The following is a 20,707-nucleotide window of genomic DNA, read 5'->3' as shown; positions in this document are numbered from 1 at the left end:
CAGTGTCTTAGCTCTTCTGCTATACTATTTGTTAAATGGGACTAATAAGGGACGTCTGGGTGGCTCAGTCGGTTAAGTGTCTGCCTTTGGCTCGGGCATGATCTCAGGGTCCTGAGATCGAGCCCCGCATCGGGCTCCCTGCTCAGTGGGGAGTCTGCTTCTCCCTCTCCCTCTGCTCTTGCTCTCCCTCTCTGTCTCTGTCTCTCGCTCTCAAATAAATAAATAAATCTTTTAAAAAATGGGACTAATAATAATATCTGTATCAGAGGGTTGCTTTGTGGGTGAAATCAGTTAATAAATGTAAAGCTCTTGTCACAGTCTGGGCACCTAGAAAAGGTTCAACACACGTTAGCTGCTGCTCATTTGCTTTTTGTTTTAATTGCTATTTGTTAGGAGCACCCTCTGTACCACTAGTGTTGACATTAGGGTTGCTGCCCACCCTTCCCTCCCTCACCCCCCCACAGCCAAGCCAAACCAGGGAGACCAAGGAAGGGACCGTGGTCAGACACAATCTTGAATTTTAAGTACCATTTCCCACAAACAAAGCCAAAGTGAGCCAAGTCATGCCAGTAACTCCCAATGACTAGAACCCCAGAGGTCGCAGACTGTTCTCAGAAAGGCCACAGTTCAGAAAGCCAGAGATGAGCGGTGGCAGAGGCCCACAAGACCCTCAGATCAGCCTTCCTTAATCCTTGCTCCCTGCTCGCCCCTCCCCTTAGCCACTCTGCTCACTTGACCTCTGGGCTAAGAATCCATCAGTCCCTTGTTGGCAAGGGATCCTGCCACCCACCCTGCCACCCTTCCTGCTGCAAACAACCACACCCCCACTCAAACAGGAGCCAAGCTCAGAATATGTTTCAGTGTATTCTTTCAGAACAAAACTGCCTCCGCCTCTGCTCGGAGCCCCTGTCTTCTGAAGCCAAATAAAGTCATTGACTGGGGGCAAACTCAGCACGTGCCTTCCCTGAGCCTCATCAACAGAAATTCCTCCTGAGAGGGAAGATCTTGGTGTGGTAGGGAAAGGTCAGCTTTGCTCGCTCTGAGTTTTCACAGAAAAAGTTCTCTGCCTCTTCTGGGCAGCTGTTTTGACAACAGGCAATACCAGGCCCCACTGAATTGAGAGATCCTCATGGCAAGTAGACCCTGTTATTCAGGGAGGTGCCCAGTCTGAAGGCTTTGGCTCTGTGACAGAGCTGATGAACTCTGGATGAGATCACCAGTGAGTCACTGTAGCTAGGGAAGAGGACCAGAACTGAGCCCCCATGCCCTCCTGCATTAAGAGACCGGGCGGGGCGGGGTGGGGGGGGATGAGGAAGAACCAGGGGAAAAGAGGGCAAAGGAGCAGCCGCTGAAGTAGGATGAGAAGCAGGAGAGTGTGGCGTCTCGCAAGCCACGTGAGCTAAGTATTTCAAGGAAACATTTTCTAGAAGGGAAGGGACTGTCCCAAAGTCATAGAGAATTGGCAGTAAGTAGCTGAGGACTAGAACCCAGGGACCACGGATTCCCACTCCGTTTTCCATTACAGCGCTCTGGGCTCTGCAACATCTAACGGGGACTAGAGCAGAAGAGGGGACATGGCCAGGTTGTCTACCCTCCCGCCTACCTTGAGGGGGCGTGTTCTAGACTCACCTCGTGTTGCAGCCGGAATGCCAGGACAAGCTGAAGGCTTCAGAAGGGAAATGCATGGTGGTGGCCGCTTCAGGGCATCCCTCCAGCAGCTTGGCCACATGCCATGAGTGCGGCCTACTGACAGGGGCGTTTCTCCTACAGCAAGAAAGGGACAGGAAGTCAGCTTAGGGAACCAGGGCTGAAATCACTTCCCATGCAGCTTCCGCCCCCCACCCGCGCTTTCCCTTAAATGAGGGAGAACATCTTGCAAGGAGCTGATATAGGAATCTTAGTGGCCCTCCTCAGCTCCCAGCACTCAAATCTCCTTCATCCTGAGGGCGAGGTGTGGCTACAAGGAACGTTGGCTCCGCAGGGCGGTTTTGCTCGTGGGTGTATCCCAAGCAGTGCCAGACACCATAGTAGATGCTCAGTAAGTATCTGTGGAAGAAATGAGTACTGCTGCCCAGTAAACAGTGAGCTACCCTAAGTTTTCTTTGAGAAAAAAAAATCAATCTGGTCAGTCTTCCCACTTTTTCTCTACGAAAAGAAGAGGCAAGTGATTGGGAAGTTCAAACAAGTCAACACGAGGCTGCGAATCCTCCAGTTTTCACTTGTTCATTTGATAAGCATTTGTTGTATGTACCGTCTGGGCACAGCTCTGGGGATACAGACAGGAATCAAACACCATCTCTGCCCTTGAGAGCTTACAGATGAGTGAGAGCGAGAGAGCGAATTCAAATAAAGCCTGGTGAAGGCCCTGAGAGAGTGAAGGCTAAGATGGGTTCAGAGGTGAGACGCCCGTGTTTGCAGGCAAAGAGGGGGGCAAAGAGCCCCAACTCCTGCCAGGGAACATAGTACAAAGTGGTGAAGGGCGCAGGGCGAGGCTGACAGAAGAGACTGGCTGCTCAGCACGGCAGGGGTACCTAAAGGGAAACAGGTTTGAGGCCAAGGCCCTGGATGCAACCACAGGGTCTGTCTGGTGCTGGAGGCCGCCGCCTTACTCTTGCGCTGACCGGCTTAGACAAGACCCATTCTTGTCCTCTGGTATATTCCCTGTGAAGAGACGCCGCCCTTGCAAGTGGGGAAGAATGACATGGGGAAGAGCAGAGCACACATGGGACATGGGTTGTGCCAGAAGATTAGGAGAAGACTGATGAGGTGGGGGAGGGAGGGACAGAAAGCAAGTAAGCAAGAAAAAGACAGATGTCAGAAGGACCAGGTGGATGATAGAGATAAGAGTGAGAGAGGATCGGGGCGCCTGGGTGGCTCAGTCGGTTAAGCGTCTGCCTTTGGCTCGGGTCATGATTCCAGGGTCCTGGGATCGAGACCCACGTCAGCTCCCTGCTCAGCAATGAGTCTGTTTCTCCCTCTTCCTCTGCCCCTCTGCCTGCTTGTGCTCTCTCTCTCTCAAATAAATAAATAAAAATCTTAAAAAAAAAAAAACAGAGTGAGAGAGGATACCAAGAAAAACAAATGACAGAAAGGGAGAAAACTGAGAGACGTTATAGAGAAATACATAGTAAAGGGGAATGGGTGGTAGAGAGAGAGATGAATGACAGAGTAAGAGAAAAGGATGATAAATAAGGAGATGTGAGAGAGAAAGAGGATAGCTTCCTTACTAATTTATGCAGTCATTTACTGTGACAAGCTCCATACTAGACACTGAGGGTACAGAGTTGACTAGGATAAGGGGCCCTGTTTTGAACAAGCTTGTTATCTAGTGTGTTAAATCAGCTCCCTACCTCCCAGGAGCAGTATGAATAGACTTGAGCTGGATTCCATCCTAGCTGGGAATGCCCCTCACCCCAGCGGAAACACAAAATCCCAGAAGTGCATGGCTCTAGAGGCCCAAGGCCTAAAAAGATAGTCCTGAGAAGAATGGCCCTGCTGGGGAAAACATGGGTTGAGTGGTAACAGGCCAGACACGGACAAGGAGGTATGAGAGGAAGGGCAAGGGAAGCTGCTTGTCAAAGTTCAGGAACCAGAGCCACAGGTCAGCAGCCCTGGCTAGGATTTATGGGGAGGAAAGCCAAGTGAGGCCCCCACTTTTAACTATAGTGCTCTATTATGGGTTTCAGAGTGCCCAGCAGGGAGGCTTGAAGCACAAGAAGACCTTGGCGGGGGAGGAGGTGGGGGCTCTCTTCCAGAGTCTCATGCACAAAGCCATGATGCTAGAAATCCTTCCAGCTACTCTTAGGTGGTAGTCACCCATTAACAACTATGTATAAAGCAGCTCACGGAAGTACTATGTACTGCTACATACTATGAACCATATGTGTCTACTGTGTACTATGCTTCTAGGCACTGAGGGAGAATACAGTGGAGAACAGGGTACCTCTCTTATTTGGGGCCCTTCTTCCATATCCAGGATTTCCGAAGTTCTTCTGAGTCCAGGGTTTAACATGTGGGTGGTCAGCCTTGATACCACTTTCTCCCCAACCCTCCAATCCCTCACTGAGTTCTACTGAGTCTTCCAATTTGGGAGTCTTCTTTTTTTAAAGATTTTATTTATTTATTTGAAAGAGAGAGAATGAGAGAGAGCACATGAGAGGGGGGAGGGTCAGAGGGAGAAGCAGACTCCCTGCCGAGCAGGGAGTCCGATGCGGGACTCGATCCAGGGACTCCAGGATCATGACCTGAGCCGAAGGCAGTCGCTTAACCAACTGAGCCACCCAGGCGCCCCTACTGAGTCTTCTTTTATATCTTTCTGGCTTCTCTCTCTCTCTCCTCATTTTCATTGAGACTATTGCACATAATCACACTTCTCCTCCACAGAACCTGCCACCAACCCCTTCTGTTCTAGTCCAGGCCCTTAACACTTTATATCCGAAATACTGTGTCAGTCCGCCAGCCAGCCTCCCCTTATTCCACCTCTAGTCATTGCTTTTATTTATTTTTTTTTAAGATTTTATTGATTTATTTGAGAGGGAGAGAGAGAGAGAACATGAGTCGGGGGCGGGGGAACAGAGGGAAGGGGGAGGCAGGCTTCCCGCTGAGCAGGGAGCCCAACACGGGGCTCGATCCCAGGGCCCTGGGATCATGACCTGAGCTGCAGGCAGACGCTTAACGACTGAACCACCCAGGCACCCTCCAGTCATTGCTTTTAGATCATATCGTGTCAAACACCCATTGAATCGTAGCACTGGCCTATTCAAGAATCTTGGCTGGCTCCCTATTTCTTTCTTTTTTTTTTTTTTTAAAGATTTTATTTATTTATTCATGAGAGACAGAGAGAGAGAGAGAGAGGCAGAGGGAGAAGCAGGCTCCCAAGGAGCAGGAAGCCCGAAGTGGGACTCGATCCCAGGACCCTGAGATCATGACCTGAGCCAAAGGCAGACACCTAACCATCTGAGCCACCCAGGCACCCCATGGCTCCCTATTTCTTACCCTGTTCTGCATCAAATATAAACTGGATCCGACTTTCAAAGCCGTCTGTAAGATAGCTTTACCCACGCAGCCCAATCTCCCATGGCTGCGCTCCAATCATGTCCTGCAACCAACTTTGTGCCTTTGCTGTTGGTTTTCCAACAGAATCTAGCACAGGCTTTGGAGATGGAGCACCTTGGTTTGAATTCCAGCTCTACTACTTAGGAGCTCTGTTCCGTTACCCAGGTGACTTCACTTCTCAGAGCTCCAGTTTCCATTGTAGTAAAATGCAGATAAAATACCTAATTCGTGCGGTTGTAAAGAACAAATGAGACAATGCATGTCAGCTGCTTAGAACAAAGTCTGGTAAGCCCTCAACCAATTTTAGTTATTACTCTAACTGTCCCCTTTGCCTGGAATCCCGCTCTCATTTTGTCAATCTGAACCCTACCTGTTCTTCAAGGTACTGCTCAAGTACCATGTCCTCCCGGGTGCTTGTCCTTAGTAATCAAGTCCTCACAATTTGGCCCATAATAATATGATGTTTTTATATTGCTTATCATCATTTCATCCCACCAACTGTATTGGGCCAATAAGCAAGGAGACAGACACGAGTAGACGGATCTTGGTTCATATCCTAACCCTACCACTTTGGATGCGTGATTCTACACAAGTCACCTTAACCCATCTGAGCTTTGATTTTCTTATCTGAAAAAGGGAAAAATAATCCTTACCTGGCTGGGTTATTGTGAGGATTAAGGATAATATTCTCAAAGCATCTGAGACACAGCCTGATGCATAACAAGTGCTCAGTAAATAGTACATAGTCTATAACAAGGATTATCAGCTCAGACTTGTCCTTCTCGATGGTTCAAGAGTACTCCCACTGGGTTTGTCTACCCACTGTCAAGGTTTTGCTACACCACTCCCTTGTCACACTTTGAAACGTAGCTTACAAAGGCCCCTACTCACTAGGGTTTCTCCAGGAGTAGGAAACAATCTCAAAGGAGACAGAAGCAAGGCAGTAGGGACTTTGGGACCATGGGGAGAAAACCACAAACTGGGGGAAGAAAAATCCTAGCAGAGGAACTGCAGCTAGAGCTGGGGCCTTTTAGCCCTAGCTTGGAAAGGAGAGGAAACTATCTATAGGGTCCGATACTTGGTCTAGTATTATTCCTAAGCATCCCTAGACTTGGAGACAGTCCATACTTACATTCCACTCTTAGATGTGTGACCTTGGGCAAGTCACTTCCCTGAGTTGTAGATTCTTTATCTGTAAAATGAGGAAGATAACTATCCCTTACTCACGAGTTATAGCCTGGATTAAATGCAATCATGTGTTGAAATCACTTGGCATAGTGCCTGACATACCATGAACTTAAAAAAAAATAACAACAGGGACCACTTATTGAATACTTAAGATGTGCCACACACTAAGCACTTTGTATCCATTAATTGATTCTGTCCTCACTCCAACCTTATCAGTAAGAGCTATTATTATCCCCACTTAACAGATGAGGAAACAGAGACACAGAGAGCTGAACCACTTTGCCAACTTCAGAAAGCTGAAATTGCTTTGCCATGAGGATGAGGCTCAGAACCTCCAGTCCTTTCTAGGATACCACAGGACCCCTCCTCCCCAAAGGGGGACCTGTCTCAATGAGCTGGTATATCTGTAGCTTCTCCTAGCTATTTCCACAAGAAGCAGTCAGAAAAGGAAAGTCCCGGTGGTCCTAGAGTTTAAACCATACCCTCTTTATGCAGTGGGGAAGAGGGATGAAGAGAAATAAGCAGAGAGGAAAGAAAATGCCAACCACCAATCATGCAGGTCCAGGCCCTCACCATGGAAGGAATGGTGCCAGTGGCCTGCCCTTTCTTCCAAGCCTGGCTCAGGTACTGTCATTAGCACTTACCCAACCATTCATTATCCCAAAGTTCCTTTCTTAGGAAGCAGAAATAAAGGGATATTGAAGAAAGAAAGCAGAAAGGGGTGGGAGAGAGGCGGCAGCCATGGCTACCAGCAGTACCTACCATGGAAGTTGCCCCTGGTGGGGAGATGGCTCAGGAGAAAGCTGGGTATCCAGCCAGCTCAGGGGCCCAACAACCCCTCCAGCCAGCCCCCGGGGCTCCTTTCTGCAGGCTGGATCTTCCCTTAGCTGGGACCCATCTGCCTTCCTGTTAAGACCTCCTGAGCTGAGGAGCCATCAGCCCCAGCTCCTGAGTGTGATCCAAGGGGCTCAGGCACAGTCAGGTCTCAGTTCCAAGAACAGAGAGGAGGAGCATTGAAGGCAAGGTATGGCCATCAGCCGGTGGACCTAGATGTGGCCACAGCCATAGGGACTGAAGGCCAGTGTCAGAGAGCGGGACGGGAGTGAAGACGCAGCTCCAGAAACCAGCCAGCACCCTGGTGGCAAAGGGAAGGATGAAAGGCAGTTCCAGCAGCATAAACAGCCCCCCTGTTCCCTACTCCAGCCTCCTCTGGGCCCTGGCCCACCCCCTTCCACAGCTCAGGGGCCAATAAGGAAGCTGGGCCCCCAGCCACTGCTAGAACTCAGGAAAGGAGCAAGGAAATGATGTTTGGGAAAGATAAAGCGAGTGTCTAAAAAGAATTTTTAAAAATACACGTAAGTGAGAGAGAAAAATACCCCAGACACACACACTTAAAAGAATTCCTGTGCTTCCTGAACTGAGCTGACCCCACCCAGCCATCTCCGTAGGTCCGCTGGGCCCCAGAAAAGGGAAGCCCAGATCAGCCAAGCCTAGCAGCCTCCAGGTCCAGAAGAGCAAGTAGGAAGGACTACGGCTTATTTTACATAGCTGGGGGCAAGTGACCTAGAGATTTTCCAAGGGGAAGGTCCTGCTGAGAAAGAAAGACTTACAAACCAGTCTGGGTCGTAGTTTACAGGATCTGCACTTCCTGTGGGCATCTGAGCAGATCCAAGGAAAACCTCATTTCGCAGCAGAGACCCCAACTCCAGAATAGTGGCGCTTGGAGTCAGCATCCCTGGCTCTGCCATGAATTTGTTCTGACCTCTGGCAACTTACTCCCCCTCGCTGAGCTTCCGTTTCCTCTCGGCAAAATAAAACATTGCGCTCCATTGAAACAAACAACTCTTCCAGCTATAGCATGCTCTGACGTCATAGTCCTAGGCCCCAGGCTGGGGCTTCAGATGATGTCCTCACTGACCTGTGCGACAGCCAGAAACCAAAGCAACCCCACGTGAATTTGTTGCATATCCCAAGCCCCAAGTCAGGCATCAGAGTTTAATTTCTCTCTGGGATTTAGAGTTGGGGGTTTCCCTTTGTAATACTCCTTATCCCCATTCCAGTTTCCCTTGGCCTCTGGTCCTAAGTCCAGCAATTTCTGGCCCAAGAGGGCTTACATGAGCCCCCTCAGGACAAGAAGGATGCCCAGACCATTCCTCTCTGGGGAAATCATGCCCGGAGGCCTCTTTCCCTCTCTTCCCCCTGTACCGCCCACGGAAGTCTGGGTTGACTTTTGTCTATTCCCCAAAAGGCAGGTGCCATCCAAAGAAGCCCTATAGGCCCTCCTTTGGTAGTTGGTACTGTATAGAGGAAGGCTGGGGATTTTATGGGCATATCAATCTGGCTTGGAGTCTCAGCTTTACCACTCACTCCTTGTTTGGCCTTGGGCATGTCACAGACCTTCCATTTTTCTCACCTGCCGGCATTCAATAAATGGGGCCTGCTGTTAATATTATCTTCTACCCCAAATAATAATGGGCAAAGTATTGTTAACAGCAAGAAAAATAACTTTTGCGAGCCAAATGAAGATGAAAGAGAAAGGACTAGTTAAAAGAAGGTTCAAAACCGATGGTTCCCAGAGAGGAGAGGGCTGGGGGGATGGGTGAAATAGGAGATGGGGATTCAGGAGGGCACTCGTTGGGATGAGCACCGGGGATGGAAGTGTTGAATGGCTATATTGTCCACCTGTAACTAATATAACACTGTATCTACACTGGAATTGAATACAAAACCTAATAAAAAAAATAAATAAGTAAAAGAATGTTCAAAAGCCAAACCTAGTACTCAAGTACTCAGAGCTTCTCAAACTTTAGTGGGCATACTAATAGCCTGGCCATCTTGTTAAAATGCAGACTCTGAGTCAGTAGGTCTAGAGCGGGCTCCAGACTTGACTTTCTCACAAGCTCTGCAGTAATGCGAATGCCGCTGGTGTGATCACCATTCTTTGACAACACACAATACAGTACCAGGATAACCCCTGGTCTGAAAAAGCAGCAGGATAAACAGTCTCTTCTCGTGTCATTACTCAGGCCTCGATGCCCAGCCTTCCCTAATCTTCTGGTCACCAAGTGCCTTTTTTCCTCCTTCCACTCAGCAACCTAGCACCTAACAGTGCTTCCCTGATGAGGCCTGCTGATCCCCATGTCCTAACAAAATAAAGAAAAAAGAGTTTGACAGTAGTCTGGCCCTCTCAGTAGCCAGGTGAGGTTGAGGAAATTATGAGAGGTGCAAACATGCTCCTGGGACTTGCTGAGGTAGGGGAGGTGGGGTGGGCAGATGAGTTGGGGAGTCACCAGGTGAGGTGACAGGATGGGCAGGTGGGCACAGACAGCATATACTTGAAAAATCCATAGGCAAAGGAAGATAAAAGAGGAACACAAGCAGTTTGGCCAATTTGGGAGTTGAGAGAGAGGCTGGGGAAGGGGGTGGGGGTAAAAGGGGAATCCTCTCCCTTAGCACTGCTGAGTTCCAGATTAGGTGACCAAGTATAACCTCCTATGTTTGGGGGAAGGTAAAGATGAGTGCTTTTCTTTTTTTAAGATTTTATTTATTTGTCAGAGAGAGAGGGAGAGAGAGGGACACGAGCACAAGCAGGGGGAGTGGCAGGGGGAGAAGCAGGCTCCCTCCTGAGCAGGGAGCCCAATGCAGGGCTCAGTCCCAGGATCCCGGGATCATGACCTGAGCCGAAGGCAGATGCTTAACCCACTGAGCCACCCAGGTGCCCCAAGATGACTGCTTCTTTTCCAAGCACTCAGAAAATAAGAACTTGACATGGGTGCAAGAGGTGGATGGGCACATGCAGGTGAAAGTGGCAGATAAGCCAGAAGTTAGCTCCCAGAAGAGTCCTCTGGTAAAAAACTTGTGAGAGATGAGGAGAGGGAGGCAGAAAAATTCTGGAATGAGTGCCCTGGTGGGCTGTCACCCCAGTATCTTCTGACAGCACTACCTGTCTCCGACCCTGGCTCCCAGCAGACCTGTCAAACAATACTTAGAGGCAAACAGAGAAAGAGAACCATAGCTCTGCCCCAGCCCAGGGCAAGAAGGAAAATACGGCCTGTGTTGCTGGGGATTGTGCTTAATCCGAGGTCTGGGCCATAACCTACTGCAGGCTCTTGCCTCTTTTGAAAAGTGTTTAGATAAGGAGAAGCACAAAAGTGTCCTTGACTAGCTCTGTTTACTTTCTGTGGTTCTTCCAGCCTCCCCCTGAACAGCACATTCCACCTGCCCCATATGAAGGAGTCCAAGCTCATCCTGGCCAGCTCAGCAGGAAGGGAAGCCTGCACACCGACTGGTGGACAGAACAATGCACGGCTTGTTTATCTGACAAAGTAGGGGAAAAGCTGCTTGATCACCATGGAGGGATACAGAGCTACGAAGGCCCACTCACACCCCACTGTTAGTGGGGGGCCTCGCAGCCTGGTGATCCAGAGACCCTTTCTTTTTCTTTTTCTTTTTAAGATTTTTATTTATTTATTTGACAGCGAGAGAGGGAACACAAGAAGGGGAAGTGGGAGAGGGAGAAGCAGGCTTCCCGCTGAGCAGGGAGCCCGAAGTGGGGCTTGGTCATGACCTGAGCTGAAGGCAGACGCTTAACTGACTGAGCCACCCAGGAGCCCCGAGACCCTTTCTTATTACAGACCAAACCAAGGGGGAATATGTACATGTATGTGTGTATGTGTGTGTGTAAGTGTGTGTGCATGTATGTATAATTTTAAAGACAACTTTTCCAACAGTGGCTTTCTCGTCAGTCTGGGGAAGTTATAATTTGGGTCACCTGAAATGTGGGTATTTTATGTAGAAGGGGCTTTGGTATCATTCTGCCTCCCCACCTTCCCCACCTCTTCCAACCTCCCCTTACTTCTCTGAATACTCAGGTCAAGTTCTTTTGTATAAATCTGCTGGATCCCCCTCTCCATGCTCCACCTTGGGGTCCATCCCTAGCTAAAAGGAAACCCAGGGTAGTGAATAAGAAAGGGAATGCTGTGGTGGAAAGAAAGACTCCCTCAAATGCTGTGGTGTGTGTCAGGGGGTGCCTTTTGGCTCTCCAAGTAGGCAGTGATACCTCATCTGATTTGGGCCTTTATATTTGACCTTCTGTTTTCATGTATCCATTTTCACATTGGAATCTTTAAAACATGGGGACACCTCTTTCGAAAGAAGATTGGAAAGAGTCAAACTGTGAATGATGCAGGAGAGCCTTGCAAATATGAGGAGCTAAAAAATGCTTAGTACTTCAGAAACATACTACTTGGAATTCTCTTTCAGTGTGCACTGGAGAGCATATTTTAGTTTTTCTATGTATAGTCTAATAAGACATACACATCATAGACTGCTTCTTGTCAGTGATCCCAAAGGCAGGGAGGTTGACAGTGCATATTTCACAGCTTCTAGAAGCAAGGGGAGCAAGTCAAGACTCTGAATAATGAAAGAGACTTTTTCTCACTTTCCTGTATATACAAAAGCTAAGAGTCTATCACTAGAGGCCTCAGGGAGACTTCTGGAGAGCACACAGGGAAAATGACAACAGGTTCATAGTGCACCATCTTCTGAGTCAGCTTCTGCTATGATGCCCAATCTCCTAAACCAACACCCAGAGTGATAAAGAAGGTGGAGGTTGTTTGTCCCCCAGCTCTGGTTTCTATTAGTAATATTTGTTGTATCCCGTGGGAAGGAGGTTATGGGAATAATACAAGATTTCTTTTCTTCTCCCCTTAAGCCAAATATCTTCTTCTGCTCAAACTCAGTATTAGAGATACCTCTTTTCAGGGGGATGATGGAACCCACAGAGGTTTCCCCCAAAGTCAAGTCTCAAAGCCCTTAGAATTACTTCTGGCCACTCTTCAACTCATCTCCACTACTAAGGACATGAAGCCAACAATAGTGAATACCCCAGTAGAACCAAGAGCACCCACTCACTCTGCTTTGAGCAAACATGACAATGAGGAAGGGCCAATGCTCAGTGGAGCTGGACCACAGTGAGCTAGGTGGACAGTAGTGGGAGATGAGGTTGCGAAAGCGCCAAGGCCAGATGGTGGAGTTTTCAAAGGCCAAGGTAAGAAGCATACATTTAAATCTCACTGCAGCGGGAAGGCAGTGGCCATTGTTCAGCAGGGGACTACCATGATTGAAGTTTTATAAAGATCTCACCTGACTGATGGATTTAGGTAGGACAAGAGTAGAAGCCAGGGAACCAGTTGAAAAGTCTCTTGTAGGTAAGAGATGATGGTGGTTTGTTCTAGGGAGGAAGCAGTAGGGTAGAGAAAAGAAGCTTGATTAGAGATATCTCGAAGAGGTAGAGCTGACAGGACTTGTTGATGGATTGAATGTGGAGAGTGAGGGAAAAAGAAGACACCATGACATTTGGGTCATCTGGCATCTGTACCTTCTTAGCACAGAATTCATTCCCGAAACTGAGTCATTAGGAGTTCTAAAAAAAAAAAAAAAAAAAAAAAAAAAAAGTTGGCAGTCTTCACCATTCTTTTATTCAAGCATTGATGGAACTTCCATCTACATTTAAGGTACATGGAGAGGTACTATGGGACATGCCAAAATGAAGAATATATAATCCCTGTGCTCAAAAAATTTATAATGTGATAGGGGATGAATAGAAATACCTAAGTAACCACTAAACCCTAACGAGAATGTCATGTCATGAAGGAAATGCTGACAGAAGGAGTGTTTAAAAAAGGAGAAAGCACAGCTGGTTAATCAAGGAAGACTTCACAGCACCTCTAAGCTAAGTCTTGAAGACCCAGTTTAAACTGGAGGAGACTGGAGAAGTCGTGCCAGGTTTTGCATAAACAAGAGGGGGAAAAACGGGAATATGCTGAATGAAGAACGTGTGGTTTCTATAAGGCACACAGGAAGTAAAATAAAAACGATGGTAAGAATATGGTGGGCCAGGGCGCCTGGGTGGCTCAGTTGGTTAAGCGACTGCCTTCGGCTCAGGTCATGATCCTGGAGTCCCGGGATCGAGTCCCATATCGGGCTCCCTGCTCGGCAGGGGGTCTGCTTCTCCCTCTGCCCTCTTCCCTCTCGTGCTCTCTGTCTCTCATTCCCTCTCTCTCAAATAAATAAATAAAAAAAAAAAATCTTTAAAAAAAAAAAAAAAAAAGAATATGGTGGGCCACAGTGTCAGGGTAAAGCATTTACTTAATATAACCCAAGAGGCAAGAGAGAGGTTTTGGAGGTTCCAGGATAGGAGAGCAACATGGTAAAAGCAGTGTATTGGGAAGGTTATGCTGGTAGCCACGTGTAGGACGAATTATGTGGACAAATACTGAAAGCACAGAGAAGTGAGCAGGCTAGCACCACAGATACGATAGAGCAAGACAGCGGGGATGGAGCAGAAGGGAAGGATGGGAGGGAGGACATGAGAGACAGAATCAACAAGGTCGGACTACTAATTAAATACGGAGGAGAGAATGGGGTTGACGTGACCATGAAGCACGTGGGAGAACAGTGCTATTACTCATCTAGATAGGGAAGTCAGAGCAGAAGCTGGTTGCAGGAGAAATGTTTGATTTTAGACAGGAGTTTGTTTCATAGGCTGTTGAATTATGTAGATAGGCATGCCTCGCAAGCAGCTTAATGTCTGGGCTGCAGTGCTAGAAAGAGATTAAGGCAGGCTCTGGACCTGCGGTCATTATCCCAAGAGGAGGCAGTGGATGCTGCTACAGTGGACGTAACTGCCTGTAGTAAATGTGTGCAAAGAGAGTGGGTGACGGGTCTCCAAAGAACAGCTAGAGTTCAGGTGGGAGAAGAAGAAAAGCTAATCAGAGAGACACAACAATAAAATGCCATTTTCAATGATATCGGCAATATGTATTTTTAAACTAAGTGTCAGCAAAGTTGCAGGAACACAGGCATTCTTACGCGCTGCTGGGTGGGAAGGGATATGGGTACACATTTGCTGGAGGGAAATGTGCCATAGCAAGAGACATCAAAGTGTTCCTACTGTGCTTGCTTCAGCCAACATACACTAAAATTGGAATGATACAGAAATTAGCATGGCCCCTGCAAAGAATGACATGCAAATTTATGAAGCACTCCATTTTTCTCCCCTGGAATTAGACAGCATTACTGGTTGCGCAACCTTGTGAATACACTAAAAACCACTGAATGACACACTTGAAAGTAATGAATTTGATGGTATGTGAATTACATCTGTTTTAAAAAATGTTCCTACCCTTTGATCCAGTCTTCCCACTCCTAGGATTCTATCCTAAGAGAGCAAGCAGACATGCACACATTGATTTATGTACATGAAGTGTCATGTACCGCAGGGATATTTATAATGCTAAAAACAGGAATATCCTAAGAGTCCAACATTTAGGAAGAGTTAAGTGAAGTATTATACATCTACAGGAAGGAATAATAGTCTGCCATTAAAAACCATGTTTCTCAAGACTACTTAATGATCCTGGAAAAGGCTCACAATATAATAGTAAGTCAAAGAAAAGTACATAAACCTGTATGTAGTACCAGCCCAATTCAAAAAATATATATGCATGTATAATGCATATATATATGCATTATACTCATGTATAATCATACACATATTAAAAGGCTGAATACAAATACACTATATCTTCCCAGTAGGTATTTATCTCTATGTGGCGGAATTAAGGGTCTTTCTTTTTTTTTAATATTAGATTTATTTCTTTTTTTTTATTATGTTATGTTAATCACCATACATTACATCATTAGTTTTTGATGTAGTGTTCCATGATTCATTGTTTGTGCATAACACCCAGCGTTCCATGAAGTATGTGCCCTCTTTAATACCCATCACCAGGCTAACCCATCCTCCCACCTCCCTCCCCTCTAGAACCCTCAGTTTGTTTCTCAGAGTCCATAGTCTCTCATGGTTCGTCTCCCCCTCCGATTTCCCCCCTTTCATTTTTCCCCTCCTGCTATCTTCTTCCTTTTTTTTTTTTAACATATAATGTATTATTTGTTTCAGAGTGTCCATCGACAGATGAATGGATAAAGAAGATGTGGTATATATATACAATGGAATATTATGCAGCCATCAAAAGGAATGAAATCTTGCCATTTGCAACGACGTGGATGGAACTGGAGGGTATTATGCTGAGTGAAATAAGTTAATCAGAGAAAGACATGTATCATATGACCTCACTGATATGAGGAATATTAAGGGTCTTTCTTAATATTTTTTATGCCTTTACAAAATTTCAAAGCTTTCTACACTACACTGCATTATAGTTGAATGAGAAAAAGTTTTCAAAGAAAAAAGACACCGTTCTACATGGATATATCATTTACCCTGACAATTGTCCAGTACAACTGTCTGATACATTTAAGTTAGGAATCTGCAATTATACTTATAATTCCACTTAACTATTTCAAATATCTGGATTTTGCCCTCAGGTAAATCAGCCTAGAGCCCACCAACTAGCAAAATGCTTCACCAACAAATGATTTGCTGCTTGGTAGTGTATTCCTCTGTTTGTTCTACTACTAAACCAAAAACAAAAATAAAACCAAAAACAAAAACCAACCCCCTCAAAAAACAACAAAAAAACCCCCAAAACAAAAAATACCCCCAAACCCCTTCATCTGACAGGTTTTTTAACCCCAATATCAGTACTGGGAGCTGTTCTTTGCTGTGAGAGGTGGCCAGGGCTGGAAGAATAAGGAGCAAGTTGAAGAGAGACCAGGCAAAGGAAAGGGGTCAAGTCAGGGTCAGCATCAAGGCTGTGCCCAGTGGCTTGAAAGAAATTACTACTGAGGGCATTTTTTTTAAAGATTTTATTTATTTATTCATGAGAGGCAGAGAGAGAGAGAGGCAGAGGCAGAGGGAGAAGCAGGCTCCCTCATGACCCTGGGATCATGACCTGAGCTGAAGGCAGACGCTTCCAACTGAGCCACCCAGGCGTCCTACTCAAGGCCTTCTTGGCTATAGTTTCTTCCCAAGTGCCTGATGAACTTGGTGGGACAAAATTGCATGAAAAGGGGACAAGGCACAGGAAAATCAGGTGCGGGGTGTGGCAGCAAGTACCATTTGTGAAGCCATCTAATTGCTAATATTTGTATACTGTTCACAAAGAACTTTCATAGACACCGGTCCATTTAATCCTTACAACCACCTTATAAACTCCACTGCAGGAAAGACAAAACTCAGGCTCAGGGGTGAAATAAATCACACAAGGCTTGAAACCAAGTTCTTCACTTCCAAATTCCTGTGCTTTTTCCCTAAACAGTGGTTCTCAAAGTTTTTTTTCTATAGGTCAGCATCAGCATCAGTGAGAACTTGTTTAGAAATGAAATTCTGGGGAGGGGGGTGGGAGGATGGGTTAGCCTGGTGATGGGTATTAAAGAGGGCACGTTCTGCATGGAGCACGGGGTGTTATGCACAAACAATGAATCATGGAACACTACATCTAAAACTAATGATGTAATGTATGGTGATTAACATAACAATAAAAAATTTAAAAAAAAAGAAATGAAATTCTGGGGCCCCGCTCCAGACCTTCTGAATCAGAAACTCTGGGAGTAGGGCCCAGCAATCTGAACTTTAACAAGCCCTCCAAGTGATTCTACTGCACACCCAAGTTTGAGAGCCATCACTCTAAGGAATGCTACCATGCATTTTAAAACAGATTTTCAAATGGCTTCTTTAAAAGCCCAGTGATGGGTATTAAGTAGGGCACATACTGCATGGAGCACTGGGTGTTATATGAAAATAATGGATCGTGGATCACCACATCAAAAACTAATGATGTATTGTATGGTGACTAAAATAACATAAAAAAAAAGCAACTGATAAAAAAAAAATACTGGCTGCTGGGCACCTGGATGACTCAGTCATTAAGTGTCTGCCTTTGGCTCAGGTCAAAATCCCGGGGTCCTGGGGTCCTGGGATGGAGCTCCGCATCCAGCTCCCTGCTCAGTGGGGAACCTGCTTCTCCCTCTTCCTCTACCCTTCCCCACTGCTCATGATCTCTCTCTCTCTCTCTCTCACTCACTCAAATAAATAAATAAAATCTTTAAAAATAAATAAATAAATATATAAAATAATGTCTGCTGATGCTTTGACTTATGTGGGGTCTTGTCTTCCAAGGCAGGCTGGGAGCCTCTCCTCAACTGTCAGTGGCTGTGTACATAATCAAGTGGGCTGCCTGAATAGAGTTTGGGCTCCAGGGGCAGGTGGGAACATACTACTTCATGGTGAGGGAAGGTGCCAGAACCAAGAGGGCCAACCTCTGCTCACATCTTCCCTGTTTGAGGGGGTATGGGCTGGTGAGCAGCTGCTATATATCTACCTCCCTTTCTGAAGTTTCTCTCCATAAAGGCTTTCGCATGGTTCCCCAATGTCCTGCATAAGCTCCTGGGAAATTTCCTGATATGATGTATTTACATTTGCAAACCTCTAGTTGCTCAAGCTTTTCATTTCTTTGGTTTTAATTTTGTTTTTTTTTAGAGGGTTTTCAAACAACAATTTAAGAAAAAAGGCAGCAATTGAAACAAAATTATTTTCCTTCTGGGGAACATGAACTCCCCTACTCATGCCTCCCCAACCCACTCCTTACCCAGTTTCCTCACTGCGGGGTAACTGCTTGCTCACTCTCTCTCTCTCAGGCATGCATGCACTCCTGCACTCAATCATACACATTCCTTCCCCTTGGGATGGAGAATAAACAAATCAGTTATTTTTTTAAAAATTGGACTTGACTTAAATTGGATTTTAAATTTTGTCAAGGTAATGCTTGTAAAATTGAAACAAAACTCATACATAAATATAGATTTAATTTGAAAACACTAACGCTAAAAGACAGAATCACAATGAAAATTATAAAGTATTCAAAATTCTAGCAGTGAACAGAATTTGTTCATTGCTTTGTCCTTAGCATCTTGAATTGTGCTTGCTTGGCTCTCAATAATTGAATGAATGAATGAATGAATGAATGAATGAATGAATGAATGAATTCAATTCTAGTACCTATATAGAAAGGGAAATATATTTTTTTGTATTTTTGTGTTTCCCTTTCTACGTAAGTACTAGCATTGAAAAATGTTGGGAGTCCACATGTTGGAGTCCATGTTGGGGGTCCACAAGGAGTATGAATGCACAGCATTCAGGCAAGAGGGCTTTGACACTGGAGACATGTCCTGTGGAACACTGAGAAACCACAGAACTTTAGGGTATCCTGACCTGCCCAGCACAGAATATATAACGTCTACTAACCTGCAGGCAAAAAATCTACATAAAGGAGGCCATGCTTGAGGTCTGACCTTGAAGGAAGGGTAAGGATTGACCCAGATGAAAGGTACTCCTGTAGAAGGAATAGCATGTGAAAATCATGGAAATAGGAGGGAAAAATGGTGTCCTGAGATTAGGATGTGAGAGGAGGGGTGGTGAGAGATAAGGCTAGAGAAGCAGGCTGGGCCAGAACATGGGAGAACTAAGTCGCTATGTAAATGAGTTTGGCTTTCCCACAGGCACTGGGGAGCCAGTGCAAGATTTTAAGTTTGACAGTGGCAGAACCAGATTTGCATTTTGGAAAGATGTATCCGTTGGCATCAGGGAGAAAAGAGGCAGGTGGACCACTTAGGAAATAAATGTTACAGTCCAAGTGATCTCTGATTCAGGGATAGAGTGGAGAGGTATATTTGAGAATTGTCTTGTCTGGGAGGTAGGACTAATAAATCCTGGTGTCTGATTGGACAGATGTGAGGAGTAAAGAAGAGGAGGGAGCCCAGAATGTCTACCAGATTTCTCACTTCAGTAAGTGATTCAGCCTGTCACCAATACCAGCAGAAGAGTAGGGAGGGAAATCAATCCAATTTTGGACAAGTTGATTTTTAAGTATTTTTTTTTTTAAAGCAACATTTGCAGAAGGCAAACCATTCAAAGAGTACAAAGGCATAAACAATAAAAAATGTGTCCTCCACACACCTGGGGAAACCACTGTTAACATTTTCTTGTTTATCCCTGGAAAGTAGTATGGTATAGTATTAAAAGCATAAGTTCTGAAAGCAGACTGTCTGGATCTGAATCTGTTACTGCCAGCTGTATGGCCTTGGGCTGGTTATTTAACATCTCTGCCTCACTTACATCATCTGTAAAATGGGAATTATAAAAATAGAACACCAAAAAAGCATACAAGAATATTGTTCAGAAACTTGATGTTTGTGCTAACAATATATCTTGGAGATAATTTCATATCTGTGTGTACTTTTCCACAAATTTTTAACAACTGGATAGTATTATACCATGTGAATTTTGTTCAATTTATTTAACCTTTATCCAATTAATGAAAACTGAGGTTGTTTCTATTTTTTTTTTTGCTATTACAAATAATGCTGCAGTGAATATTTCTGTAATCTTCACACACACAGATGATTATATCTATTAGATAAAGTGGAATTGTGGTTCACAGAATATGTGAATGTTTGTGATAAAGTCTCCTGAAATCCAAAGAGGTTATGTTAATTTGCACTTCCACCAACAATGTATTACAGCAATGCTTTTCAAACTTTAATGGGCAAACAAATCACCTGGGGTCCTCATTAAAATGCAGATTCTGATTTAGTAGATCTGGGTTGGAACTGCATTTCTAACAAACTCTGGGTTGATACAGATACTGCTGGTCCAAGGATCACACTCTGAGTAGCAAGGTATATAGCAAGGTGTAAGAGTGCGTTTCTCCGCATGCTTGCCGAAAAATAACGTATACCAAATGCTCTGAGTTTTGCCATTCTGATAGGTGAAAGTTGTATCTTAAGGTAAGAGTTGTTGCTTAAATAAATCTATATTTCTTTAATTATGAGTGTTGGTGAGCATCTTTTCATTTATTTTTATGGACCAACTTTCTTTTTTTCTCGTCTGCCTGTTTAGGTCCTTTTTTCTCTTTTATAATGATTTGTTGGTATTTTCCTTAGTGATTCTCAATCTCAAGAGCTCTTTATGTATAAAGGGAACAAGCTCCCATATCAGATGCAAAATCTTCTTCCCAGTTTTTTGTCTTTAGATTTTGTTTATGCATTTTTGTTCTGCTGTACATTTTAACTTTGGTGCAGTCGAATTTAACAATTTTCTCCTTGATGGCTTCCTTTGTGTCTTGTTTTGAAAGACCTTTAATATTTCAAGATAAAATCATATATTAAAAATCATATACTAAACTATGTCTTTGGATCAATTTCTAGACCTAAGTATGGTCCATTGATCTGGCACATGAATATGCGCCAGTTTTAATTAAACTTTTAATTACTGTAGTTTTATATTATGTTTCAAAGGAACTGGTCCCTTTCTCCCTTATTACTCTTCTTTTTCAGACCTTTCCTGACTAATCTTATAGATTTATATTTCCATATGTACTTTAGAATCACCTTGGGCATGCTAGATTATGATGTGTCTGGGAGACAGCTTGGTGAAGAAGTGTAATGTGCAGTTGAATCCAGAATCTAGAAATGTGGGTCTTCTCTGGATATAGATATCTGG

General features: G+C 45.1%; 1 protein-coding gene and 1 pseudogene across 1 annotated transcript in view; one reads left to right on the top strand and one right to left on the bottom strand.

The window, feature by feature from the left end:
* The window catches only part of SHROOM4 (shroom family member 4), a 223,845-nt gene that overhangs the window by 45,483 nt on the left and 157,655 nt on the right, over positions 1-20,707 (bottom strand). The window contains exon 3 of the mRNA XM_021678717.1: positions 1,630-1,764. Coding sequence (XP_021534392.1) covers positions 1,630-1,764 — 135 coding nt within the window. The remainder of the gene's footprint in view (positions 1-1,629; positions 1,765-20,707) is intronic.
* On the top strand, positions 14,201-14,300 carry LOC123323486 (annotated as a pseudogene).

The sequence above is a fragment of the Neomonachus schauinslandi genome, chromosome X (assembly GCF_002201575.2).
Source record: "Neomonachus schauinslandi chromosome X, ASM220157v2, whole genome shotgun sequence".
In the NCBI taxonomy this organism is placed as follows: Eukaryota; Metazoa; Chordata; class Mammalia; order Carnivora; family Phocidae; genus Neomonachus; species Neomonachus schauinslandi.
The sequence above is the reverse complement of the archived record's forward strand: the minus strand, read 5'-3'. Positions and strand labels throughout refer to the sequence as shown.